The sequence below is a fragment of the Genypterus blacodes genome, unplaced genomic scaffold, assembly GCF_046128005.1.
Source record: "Genypterus blacodes isolate CSIRO-AG114 ecotype Tasmania unplaced genomic scaffold, CSIRO-AGI_Gbla_v1 ptg000028l_1, whole genome shotgun sequence".
Lineage (NCBI taxonomy): Eukaryota > Metazoa > Chordata > Actinopteri > Ophidiiformes > Ophidiidae > Genypterus > Genypterus blacodes.
In genome coordinates this window covers 1,879,232-1,891,457 of record NW_027466841.1, presented here as the reverse complement: position 1 = coordinate 1,891,457, position 12,226 = coordinate 1,879,232, and the positions used below count along the sequence as shown (strand labels likewise).

Below are 12,226 nucleotides of genomic sequence, written 5' to 3'. Positions count from 1 at the left end.
TGAGATGTACAAATTCCAAATTTATTGTTAAGCTGAACCTGAAACATGGGGCTGCAACTGCAGTGATGGATCCTACTCTGCTGTCTGACAGGTAAACTGCATTGAACCCTGTAGCACACCTGAACAAACACGAGATAATGGCACTTGTAGAGCCAATCTCTAATCTTAAAGACAGAAACTAAAGGAGAATCAATTACAGCCATTCTTTAAGTAGATTTGAGCAGTTTCACAATTTGCCTGCACATCAAGAACATTAGTGACATCACCATTACAACTTACATGAATTGTTTTCATAGGAATCAATATTTTCATTTGAATTGGAATTACTCTTTTACTTTACATATGCAGTGCTGAAGTGAACATGAAACAATGTAGCAAAGACAAATCTTCAGAGAATTTACTCAATTGTCAATTCTGCTTCAAAACAAAAGTATTGTATGCCAGTTACCATAAAGGGAGCAATTTACTCTCTCCACTCCCCCACACACGGGACCATCTCATCACCGTTTCCATCACAGGCGTCCTCTCACTCTGTCTCCCATCATGATTCTGCCATAAGCAGTGAAGAGTTTATAGTTGGTCAGAGAAAGAATGGGAGGAGTGTGTGAAGTTGGGAGAGTCCTTTATTTAAACCTTTAGCCGCCCGTCTCAGAGCTCGTTTTCCAGCTGGTGACAGAGTGGGCTGATGGTGAGATGCTGAGATCACTGGGGCAACTGGAGCAACGTGCCCTGTCCTGCGGGCAGGTAAGTGATGTTGCGAGAGCGAGAAAGCTGTAAAGCGATGTCCTCAGCTGCCTCCAGTTTACGTAGCTCGACCAGACCATCTCCAGCCTCCATCAGGGAGTTGGCAATGAGCAAGGCAGCTTGAGAATCTCCCTCTGCCGAGATGATGGCTGCCTGCTTCTGCTGCTCTGCCTGTATGGAGGAAAGGAACACGCCATTTTAATTCAAAATTGGAGTAGACACGCCACCCCGCCTGCTCCAAAAGACTGCACAGCAATGTGTAACTGCACAAGTAGTACAGAGGTTGTTAGTTATGTAAGAAATACAAACATTACCTTTTCTACTACAAACCGGGCCCTCTCAGCCTCCTGCTGGGCCACCTGCTTCATCTCAACAGCCTCTGTGAATTCCTTACCAAAGGTCAAGTGTGTCTGTTGAGGGGAAGAAAAACATCCTTCCATTAAAACCCAAGCAGAAATGCAGTATGTAGTATAGTTCAGTATGATCCAGCGTTGTTCTCATCAGGAACTTCATACCAGTGAAACATCATCCAAGATGAGGCCGAAGGTGGAGGCTCTTTCAGTGAGGTCCTCGCTGACCTGCTGGGACACCAGCTCTCTCTGTGTGATGAGCTCACCAGCATCGAAACGAGCCTGAGGAGACACGCCAGTCAGTTTATGTGCTCAATCAATCATTTGGCCTGTTTACCGTTGCTCTTCTTTTTTTGACAGACACCCACCACGACAGCCTTCAAGACCTCTGTGGTGATGGACGGCAGCACCCTCTCGTCATAATCCTCACCGATACTGGTGAAGATACGTGGGAGTTGGGTGGAAATCGGCCGAAAGAGGATACGCAGCGTGATGTTTACATTCTGCAGATCTGTAAGGTGGACATTCCAAAATTAACTCACACTGTAGAGGTCAGTACAGTGATGCAACACCCCGTCTGACTCTGGGTTTACAGCTTTCAGATGAATGAATGACAGGGAGAGTAATGCTAGAGTGCCTTTATCCTGACACTGAAACAGAGAGGAGCTGTTAGCACAGTACTGTAAGTAAGACAGTGGTACTCTGGATTAGGGCTTCTTAAAAAAAATTATTCTAATCTGTTTAGGCCTTCTGTCCACATTAAAACGGCATTTCAGCTCGTGTAAATGGAGCCTTTCAAAAACACTCCCCAGATTGGATAAATCTGCAGAACCAAGTCTGACATGGTCTCCCATCTAGACTCACAAGAGTATCCAGAGTAGCTGAGAGATCACTAACAACACAGGAATGAGTTCAGATTAACTGGGAAGAAGCTGTGTGCTGCCTTTACAAAACTTAACCGGCCAGGTAAAACCATTGCAATGTCCTTTAATCGTTATCGTAATTGTTATATATTGAACTACAACTGCCCTGGGAGAATGTGAATGAGTTAAACAACATACCTTTGCTGCCTGTGATGACGGGGACGTTGCGTGGACGAGATCGGCAATCAAAGATGATCGGTTTCTGCACCCAAGGAATGAGAAAGTGGGTGCCTTCACCAGCAACCTCCTCCTGCACTCCCCTGAACCTGTCGAATATCACTGCCCGGTGTCCTGCATCAACTGTGAGAGAAGCGAAGAAGAAGAATGAGGGAAAGGGTGCTTATGATGATGCAGTGACAAGAACAAAGTACCAATCAGTATGTCGCGTGATGGTCATTCGCCTCACGCAATGCAACACATCCGCTAACATTGAATGGATCAAATTGTTTATTGTAGTCTTGTAGAATCCTCCCACTCCTTTTCAACAGCTGTACCACATTGTTGGATGCTAGTGGGAACTGGAACAGGCTTTCCTATCACCAGTGCAGGGCCATTTTCAGCATGCCAAAGCCCCCCCACCCATGGAGCAGGCAGCCTGTCACAGGTCTGCAATGGGGCAGCCAGCCGGTCACAGGTCTGTAATGGAGCAGCCAGCCGGTCACAGGTCTGTAATGGGGCAGCACTCACCGTTGAACAGGGCGGAGTTGGCTACACTTCCCCCGATGGCCAGGGCCAGACCCAACTTCCCAATGGACTCAAACAGCTTTGCCATGACAGCGATCCAGTGACACTGAAACGAGACGAGAAGAGTCTGAAACATCTGTGACCTCTGTTCTTCCTCGTCATGGCCCCGCAACGTGACTTTAGATGAGAATAAACGCCTCCATCAATCTCTTCCTATCAGTGCCGGTTTGGCTTTGGCCTTGAGCTCAGTGATGCCAAGGGTGCAAGGCAGCTAGCGTTAGCTCCAATGGTAAAGATACAACGACGATATAACAGATACAGACAGACTCCCACAGGCCCAGGCTTGAGTCAACATAAAACCCCACCTTTACAACGTGTAAGACACAATTAAACGATAACACAACTGTCATTTAGTCTTGAAGGCACGCCGAGTACGCATGCTCTGTCTCCTAACGGCACAATGGCTACAAAGTGGTTACTCTTAATCAAATCTCACTCGGTTAACGCGTATGAGTAACGTATAACACAATACAACAGTCTCGTTGAGGAACCAGACGTTGAAAAGCGCACACCGTTTAAGTAATAATGTGTTTAAAATGATAAGAACCAACCTCTCAAGTCTGTCTGTGACCTCCAGCAGGCACGACGTTCAGTCAGAACACATGAAGTAACTGCGCCACTGCACCTGCGCAGTAGCCGCAGTAACGCGCGGTCTGATTGGACAGAATGCTTGCTTTCTTCTTCGTCGTTTAATAAACCGGTAGTCTGGCGCTGCAGTAACATGTCATCACCTCCGCCTACCGAACAGTAGTGACGGTACTTGGGTTTATTTTTACATCTTAGTTTCACCCCCTTTGTTTACACCTCGACACCAAACACGCATTTAATAGTACAAAAATGATCAATAATATGGATTAAATGCTTGCTATGTTTAGTTTTATAACTATTAGGAGGGAAGCGGTCGCCTGTTTTTCGTCACAGTTGTGTAGTGGCGTTGACTCGGACATGTCGGTCCTGTTCAACCAGTCAAATAAAACGACACAGGCAAGTTTGTCGTCCTTTGTAATGAGTTAGACACAAAAGGTAACGAGTTGTGAACCAGAAATCCACATTTCATGAAACGTTTCGTCATTTGTCAGTGACATTTTGTGGGTAGGTAAGTATTTAAATAATTTCATTTTAAAAGTAGCCATTTGCAGTGTTTTGTGTTGTTGAGCATCATTAGTGTGTTAGTAAGTCTTCGGCTTAAAATCGGCTACAAGGTGACGAATGATGAATGTTCTTCTTATTGTTGTTGTTGTTGTAACTATAGTAGTAAAGCTGTAGTACAGCGCTGTAGCTCTTATCGCCCCCTAGCGCATAAGGCGCCACATCACCTCAGTTGTGGAGTTTCACTTTTCTTCCATGTCTTGTGTTCCAGTGCGACGGCGTTTTACAGAAAGCAACCTGAAGAGATTGTTAAGGTGAGTTAGCACGAACACGTGTCTCGATGAAAGACGCGCTGCTGTGGCGCTAAAAGAGAGTCTCGGTCAGATCCACACTCAGATCCACAAAGCGCTGTTGCCAGATTGTCAGTCTATTAGTCTGTTCTTCACTTCCTTGAAGCGCCACTTTGCAATGTGGCTTTCATCTGTTGTTGACATCCTGTCGCTATAAACGCCTATATTTTGCTCATATTTAGTAGAAAGGCTGCAGAGTAAAGCATAAACGTTAAATGTTGCAACTTCTCCAGTGAAACTTTATGTGGAAAAACAAGTTAACTGGTGAAATTGTTTTTCTTCACAATATAGGGATAGTTACATGTTGTCATCAAGCCAGCAGCCACAGAAGCTATATGAGGCGTCAACCTGCTGCTCTGTGACACTCTATTACCCCGTTACACACTACGGGTGACCACAGAGTAGTCAGTATGTTGACACATAAAGAGAGGATTTGCAGAAAACCCTCTAGTAGACTTAATCAGGTTTCATTTCTTAAAATCTCAGCAAGCTTACTGATAAAACGAAACCAACTTGGACATTGTAGAGTTTGTTGATGTAATGTCTTAGTAACCCCCAACAGAGGGTGTCATATTATAGTATATTTGTATATAGCCCTTCCTGTTTGGAAAGGTTTGGTCTTTGCATGATTACCTGATGATTACATGTAAAGTAAGGCACGTTAAAAGTGTCGCCTCGGCCGTCGTCTCTCACCTCGCCACGTTTCTTAATAAACGTCTCGCCGTGGCTCCAGTTTCCTCCCTTAATCCTTCACAGCAGGGATTGTGTTTCTCCCAGCAGATGGCAGAGGCGGGCCTGACTGTGAGGGTGAGCGGCCTGCCCACCGGCATGGACGATGACAGGCTGAAAGACAAGCTATTCATCCACTTCCTAAGAACCAGGAATGGGGGAGGAGAAGTCGTCTCTATCAGCCCTGTAAAGGCAGCGCCCGGCTCTGCCCTCATCACCTTTGAGGAAAGCACAGGTCAGTGAAGTGAAGTGTGTGTGTGTGTGTGCGGTCTTGCGTGCGTGCGTGCGTGCGTGTGTGCGTGTGTGTGCTTAGAAAGAACAAGGAGGGGGATCTCTGCTTACTTACATTATTCAAATAAAGCCCTACTTCATATACGACTGATTGCCTTCCACCCTAAACAAATTTTGATGCAATCATTTGCTAAGTATAAGTAAGACACTGAGCTCCATCTGCTGTCACCAGTGATTTACACTCTGGTCCAGACTTGGCATGCGAGTGAGTGGAGAGGCCGATGCTAAAGGTGCTTACTCAGGGTGCCTCTCAGACTGACTCAGACTGATTTCCCTCTGGTGACCTGTCTCACACAGTGGCCCAGAGAGTGATTCAACACCGCCTGCACATCCTGGAAGTGGATGGAACCAAGTATCAACTCTCTGTAACAGAGCATCACAAAAGCCTGGAACCAGATAAAGTACATTTACCTAGAATATCACAAATAATGACAACAAACTTTGTATGATTGAATATGTAAACCGTGTGCTTGTATCTCACTTCCATTGTTGTAGGTCATCTTAAGTATATCAGCGACTGTCGACTACAGCCAGCTTCCAATAGGAAGAGCAGCAATGACAAGCCTCCATAACAGTCACCCTGAAGTTCAGATAAACTACCATGCTACTGAGGAGCGATGTACTCTGAAGGGGGGCTACTCCGAAGTCCAGGCTGCCTTGACACAACTGCTTGGGCGTGCTGGAGATCTACACTCAGCAGAACCTAAAGACAAGGACCAACCCCCATCCGGTGCTGTTCAAACAGACCAGAGGCCTCGAGCTAAGGACTCGGGAGGAAACCGAAAATTAAAGGACAGGAGAGAACAAAGAGATCAAGTTCTCACCGCCGGGCCCTCTGATGACCGCAGCTCAAGCCCACGTAGGGATGAGACATCTGGGGGTCACAGCGGGGGGGACCCAGAGCAGACACAGGGTGCAGCTGGGCAGCTTCCTGGGCACCCTGCAGGGCTAGAAGAGGACTTCTCATTGAACGTGGATGCAGACATGTTCCAGTATCTGCAGAGACACTGTAGGGAGGAGTACCAACACATCCTCTGTCAGTATGGGGTTGAGGTGGTGGATGTGACGGCTGAGGGGGTGACCACTTTGTTTCCACAAATAGCAACAGCAGTGGGGGAGGTTGGTGGAGAGCAGGAGCGCCTGAGGTCAGCGAGCAGGGACCTTCAAAGGCTTTGCCAGGAGAATGAAGTGAAGATCCGTCGAGCTCAGCTACCTAAGTTCATGCTGGCCCCTAGGGGGGAGCTGCAAAGGGCCATAGAGAACCTGGGTGTCAGACTTCCCAAGCTTCTCCTGAGTGAAGACGATCAAAACGTCTACATCATTGGCAGCAGCAGTGACGTGTCTGAAGCTAAAAACCTTCTTCTCCTGAACCGCGCGGAATTAAAGGGCAAAGCAGAGGCGGTAGCCAGTCTGAGACATTCCGGTTCATCAAGTCCTACATATGAGGAGGTAGCCTCCCTCTGCCTGTCCCCCTTCACAGGTTCCCCGGACGGTGGTGCAGATAAAATGCTGAGGTCAGATGAGGATGAGAGGAAAGCCGACGGGGCAAAGAAGTATAAACTAGCCGCTCGGTTCAAAGACACGAGTTTGGCCGGTTTAGTCAGGCGACCGGGCGACTTCACCTTAGCAGGGCTTTCATCCTCCAGTAGACGATTGGGCCTCGGTCTAGTGCCAGGAGTCGGAACTCTGTCAGATATAGCAGGGTTTGCCGGTGGACGAGTCCCCATGGTTGTGCCTCAACACACCGGCGGGGACGTCTTGTTTAAGAGCGGAGACTCTTCACTGTCATCTGTCCAGCATAAACCCTCCCCGAGCCCAGACTTGATGGATACCAGACAGAAGATCGTCACGGCGTCTCTTAACACGACTCAGTCCAGTCTACCAGGGACCATCACAATCTCACCTGCTGGCTCTGGGTCCAGCCTGAAGCGAGCCAGTAGCTTCTCAGGAATGCCCCAAAATAAAGCTCAAAGTACGGGTGAGAAGAGTCCAGGTGAAGCTGAGAAGACCGCAGGCAGAGCAAGAGGCAGGTCGTCTAGTTTCAGTAACCGTACAGGGAGGGACAAGCAGGAAGTGTATAAAACCGAGATTACAGTTTCCAAGATTATGTGGCATTACATCAAAGAGGCCTACAGCACCCGAATAGAAGACCTGATCACCGACGTCCAGCTGAAAGAGTGTCACGCAGAAAGTAGCAGTTGTCTGAGCCTCATCTTAAAGGGGGCAGACTCATCCAAACTGATCTCCTGTCACCAGTCTGTACAGAAGCTAGTTGCCATGGTTGTGGCAGACTTCACCATACAGGAGATCCGGTTGCGGGAGCTGGGAGTGACTGACGGTTCAGATGACACCTTACAGATGTGCTGCGCTGAGGTGCGTAGTCGGTTCAGTAAAGTGAACATCCAGGTTCTAAAGGAAAGCTTGTACATCCTGGGACCAAAGAAGTTTTGCCAGCAGGTCAGCACGTCGTTGCGTGAGGTATTTTCCACTCCAGCACCAGATTATGACGACTCACCAGGTCCCTCCACCTCAAAGTGGAAGCCGGACATTCCTTTTCAGTTGAATGAGGATCAAAACGTGGCGCTGCAGCTCAGCAGAAGCTCTCAGCTAATGCCAGAGCGCCAAACAGGTGAAGGTGACGGGACCAGCAGCAGTCAGGCGTGGGAAGTAAACCACACAGATGACTCGCTAGAAACAAAGACGTACATGGGGTCACAGCTTGCCAACGGCTCTGTTAGCCAGCCACCAGAGAGGAGAGTCCCTGTGGTGAAGGAGAAACTGAGAAGTCTTGGTACTTTGCACCTGGACGGACAGATTGCAGAACATCTGGGCAGCTCCACCAAAGGAAGTGACGGAGGTGCCAGGTACGAAAACAGCACTCAGGCAGCAGCAGCAGCAGCAGTCCACACTGATCAAGACACCAGCCTCCGTCACAGAGAGAGGGCCGCACATTCCAGGGTCACCAGGAAGGACGGCACGCAGCGAGGACGAGCGGAGATCCAGGACACCCGCGGGTCAGGCGCAGGAGGTCCCGAGGGCACCTGTGCGTGCGGCCAGAGCGGCGTGTCGACGACAGCGTGCGGGGCGACGGCCTGCCTAAAGTGCCTGGACAAAGGACACGTTCACTGCAGGGTCTGTCACAAGGGGGAGTCGACGCAGCAGCAGGGCATCCGCGGCATGATGAGGTGGGCCAAAGTGCCCATCAGCCTGCCAGGACACGGCAAAGACTCCGTCATCAAGATCACCTACTCTATCTCCGATGGCATCCAAGGGGTGAGAGAGTTGAGCAGCACTTTGCTATTTCTTCATTAATTAGAAATGGAGAAACCAAATGAATAGAGTGTTTGAATGTTCTGATATCGTGTTTTTATGTCCTACACCTTTTTATTTGAGACAAACGGACATTTATTTTGTTGGCATTCAGCAGCAACACACACGCCAGGAGTCTTTCCCCTCATCATGGGATATGTTGTTGTTGCTAGTGCAGTCTTTGTTTCATCTTGATTAAATGACAAAGTGTTCAAATGTACAGGAAGTAGACGCAGGTTTATCATAGTCAGGAAGCCTCAGGAACATGTTGAAGGTTTTCTGAAAGCTGAAGGAACACTTATTGGCACGGTTACAGGCACTTCTATAATACTTCACTGTGACTGTCGGCTGTATTTGTGATTGTTGTTGGTGTTTCCGGCCCCACCAGGCGGTTCATCCCTCCCCGGGGTCGCCATTTAAGGGAGGAGACTTTGAAGCCTTCATGCCCGACTGCGAGCTGTCGAGGAAGCTGCTGCCCAGGCTGGAGAAAGCCTTCAGGATGGGGCTCGTCTTCACCGTGGTGGCCAAAGACGCGTCAGCGAGGGTCACCTGGGACTGCATCCCTCACAAGACCTCCATAAATGGAGGCAAATCTGGGTGAGCCAGGTGAATGGGTTGGGATGCCGCCTGTAACCATGTGTCTGAAATTAACCGTTTCCCTTTTGTCTGCGGCAGGAACGGATACCCAGATTCCACCTATCTGACACGCCTGTCTGAGGTCTTGACCTCCTTCCAGATTGAAGAGACGACAGCTCAAGAATGAAGATGAGATCAAAGGGAAACGTTTAGCTGTTGTTTGTACGTTGATGAGCGTCTCGGGTGTGTGTTTGCGTTCAGTCTCTCAGATCATCGTTCTGTTTTATAGGGAACATCCTGCTCTGCTTCACTGCTCTTCATACTGGTCTGATGTTTAAAATGATTTAAAAACATTCATCTTCATCACATTCCATCTTTTTTTAGGTTATATGGACCTTTATCCATTTTATATCTGTCCTGTCTGATTTTATATGGAGGATTGAAAGTTAATTGCTCTGTAAGAATCATTCCTCATGTTTGGTTGGCTACAGAAATAAACAATCAAATCACTTTGAAGGCTTTTTTTTTTGTTATGCTTTTTTATTAGTCCTGGAAAACATGTAAGGCATATGGTAACATTACACACTGAAGCGTTACAAGCTGGAGACGCCACGTGGGTGACATGGCACCACGCAGAGCCTGAGCCAGAGTCAAGCACAGAAGCAGCATCAATCAAAGGGTTTAAAAGACAAAGTAGAGGACGAGAAGAGTGGAAAGAAAACGACAGCAGCCGGAGAGTCGAAGAGAAAATCAAGCTGTTTGGTGGCGACGGAGCTAACAGCAGTGCAGCGGGATGGATGTGGATGCGGTGTTCTAAAGCATTCCCAGAGATAGGTTCAGGTGTGTGTGTGTGTGTGTGTGTCATGGCAGGGTCCCATGCTGGAGTGGGGGGAGGGGCACAGGTGGCAGTGGTTTGTCTCTAGTTGGCTACTTGACACTACTGGAGAGACCTTCTCCCTCACATCACCACTGCTAAGCTAACAGTGACCTGCGTTCACCCGGCGTCTCTGCTGTGATACCTTTAAAACCAAATCACTAAGGAAACGAGCTGCGGCTGGGACCTGGTTATTATGTGTGTTGGGTTCTTGAAGAGCAGGATGAGTGAAGACAGTGGTTGTAAGATGTTGACACAAGCCGGCGTCAGAGGCACAGAGGGCTCTCCTTTGGATTTGGAGAACACTCGAGTTTGCGTCGGATGTCGGCGGCATGAAGGAAAATGGGCGTGGCAGTTTGTAGTACGTCTGGAACACAATGATGTCACACTCGCTTGTAAACGCAACATTAAACGCATTCTTACATGAGGTAAACTACTTGGAATGACCTTTGAGAAACACGATCTAGAGAAACCTCATTGTGGTGAGCGTCTATAAGAGACGCTCAGACAGACAGAACGCTCGCTGTTGGAAAAACTATTCATCAAGTTTATTTTCCACTTTCACCCCGTTAATATCTACTCTTCTTGCATAAGAGTCTGGACTGACTGGGGAAAGCATTTCAAGATGACACAGACTGAAGCTTCGCCATTGTGGAAAAGCTCTCAGGCAAGGCGCCAGAGGAGGAAGGGGCGGGTTTGGCTTTAACTAACAGCCACTTCAACGCCAATGCTGGACATAAAACACCCACTGATTGAGTTCATCTCACAGGCATCTCAGTTCAAAGGTACCAAGGGGGGAATGTAAGAAAAGAAAATGGCTCTAATATGTTTCCCACATGCTAATAAATACATGCCGGTTTGTATTCCAGATGTGGAAGTGTTGGCTTGTGAATGTATGCAGGATGGAGGGATGATACAGAGGGGTGAGGGACCGCGTAGGGTTGCCTCGCTGCGGGCCAAGAAGCTCTGAGGATGCAATGCAGGACAGAGGAACGTCTCTAATAAGCCTCAGAGTGAACCCAGATCGGCTGGAAAGAGGAAGTGGTTGCGCCTGGGACGGTCCGAAGCTGAGCCGCGATCAGCCATGAAGCTAGGTCTGTGCAGCTGTTACAGCAGTGGCATGGGTGTACAGCTGTGTGAAAACATCTGCTCCCTCACTTACTACACAAACCATTTGGAAACTGACTAGAGGAAACACAAAACCCAGAGTATGGAGGAGAGAAATACCACAGAGTTTTGGAGTGTGGAAGGTTACTGCAGCTTTGTATGCACCGAATGTTCTTTAGAGATGTTTTAAACCTTATAGGCACCATGTCTGAGTCCTTTTCACTGTGAGACTGGAAAAAGAAAAAAAAAAGTTGTAAACACGTAGGAGGAATCAGTCATTTATGGTTGACGTGATGTGGCCTACAAGAGGAGCTCGAGAAAGCCAGTGAAAAGGTTCAGATACAGAGAAGGAGGTGCTTTGGAATGAGGTAAGCTGTGTGCAAGGAGAGAGGCACAGTGCAGAGAGAGAGAGACAGAGGAGGAGAGAGAGACAGACAGAGAGAGAGAGAGAAAGAGACTGAGAGGAGAGAGACACTGAGAGCGAGCGGGAGGGAGAGAGACAGAGAGAGAAAGACAGACAGAGGGAGGGAGAGAGATTGAGAGAGAGAGAGAGAGAGGTAGAGAGAGAGACGGACAGAGAGAGGGACACTGCAGTCAATCGAAAACCACACATTTGCAAAGTAAGTTTGTCACTCTCGAGCGTTCGGTAAAGACTTCGGACACACCGGGACGACATTTTGGGCTTTCTTGAGTTTCTACAAGGTCGACGGAAAATGCATCCAAAAAGAGAATTGTCTTTTTTTTGTTTCTTTCAGATTTTATAAGCACTGTTAATATTCAAAGCATTGACAGAGGAATATACATACAGTTTGGCACACGTGGTTTCAGACCAACAGAAAGACTCGTCACATTTAAAAGGAGTGCAGGTCTGCAGGTCGCTGCGTAAAAGCATGAAACTTTGAACTTTAAACCCTTGGATAAACCAAAACAAAACAAAACAAAAAAAAGGAAAGTATAAAGGTCAAAATAAAATAACACATTAAGTAAAACATCCTTTGAATTGAAGCGTTTCTCACATGGCACTTGGAACAGAAGCACCGTCCACAGGTTCACAAAGGGAGCCCAGCAGATTAGACCAGAACACTAACCAGAGGCTGACAGGACACAGTCACTCCCCACACCATGGCAGTCACACTCCAG

The 12,226-nt window shown here is 47.9% G+C and overlaps 2 protein-coding genes across 2 annotated transcripts; one reads left to right on the top strand and one right to left on the bottom strand.

The window, feature by feature from the left end:
* On the bottom strand, positions 1 to 3,421 carry phb (prohibitin). The gene is made up of 7 exons (XM_076144158.1): positions 3,313 to 3,421; positions 2,705 to 2,807; positions 2,156 to 2,317; positions 1,463 to 1,605; positions 1,260 to 1,376; positions 1,059 to 1,154; positions 1 to 915 (listed from the first exon to the last, which is right to left on the bottom strand). Exons 2-7 carry the CDS (start codon positions 2,787 to 2,789, stop codon positions 703 to 705), a joined length of 816 nt encoding a protein of 271 aa, XP_076000273.1. The 5' UTR covers positions 2,790 to 2,807; positions 3,313 to 3,421; the 3' UTR covers positions 1 to 702.
* A 387-nt stretch (positions 3,422 to 3,808) lies between these two features.
* LOC142993431 (uncharacterized) lies at positions 3,809 to 9,615 on the top strand. Its single transcript, XM_076144157.1, has 7 exons — positions 3,809 to 3,853; positions 4,122 to 4,164; positions 4,957 to 5,164; positions 5,518 to 5,621; positions 5,716 to 8,493; positions 8,918 to 9,126; positions 9,205 to 9,615. The coding sequence occupies exons 3-7, from the start codon at positions 4,981 to 4,983 to the stop codon at positions 9,290 to 9,292; spliced, it is 3,363 nt and encodes a 1,120-aa protein (XP_076000272.1). The 5' UTR covers positions 3,809 to 3,853; positions 4,122 to 4,164; positions 4,957 to 4,980; the 3' UTR covers positions 9,293 to 9,615.
* The last annotated feature ends 2,611 nt before the right edge of the window (positions 9,616 to 12,226 follow it).

Excerpts from the sequence above, each read along its gene's own strand:
- LOC142993431 (XM_076144157.1), top strand. The coding sequence starts at position 4,981 with ATGGCAGAGGCGGGCCTGACTGTGAGGGTGAGCGGCCTGCCCACCGGC. Across the intron at positions 5,622-5,715 it reads AAAGCCTGGAACCAGATAAA|GTCATCTTAAGTATATCAGC; the intron begins GTACATTTACCT and ends CCATTGTTGTAG. Across the intron at positions 9,127-9,204 it reads ATAAATGGAGGCAAATCTGG|GAACGGATACCCAGATTCCA; the intron begins GTGAGCCAGGTG and ends TGTCTGCGGCAG.
- phb (XM_076144158.1), bottom strand. The coding sequence starts at position 2,789 with ATGGCAAAGCTGTTTGAGTCCATTGGGAAGTTGGGTCTGGCCCTGGCC. Across the intron at positions 1,377-1,462 it reads AGGTCTTGAAGGCTGTCGTG|GCTCGTTTCGATGCTGGTGA; the intron begins GTGGGTGTCTGT and ends GTGTCTCCTCAG. Across the intron at positions 1,155-1,259 it reads TCTTGGATGATGTTTCACTG|ACACACTTGACCTTTGGTAA; the intron begins GTATGAAGTTCC and ends TCCCCTCAACAG.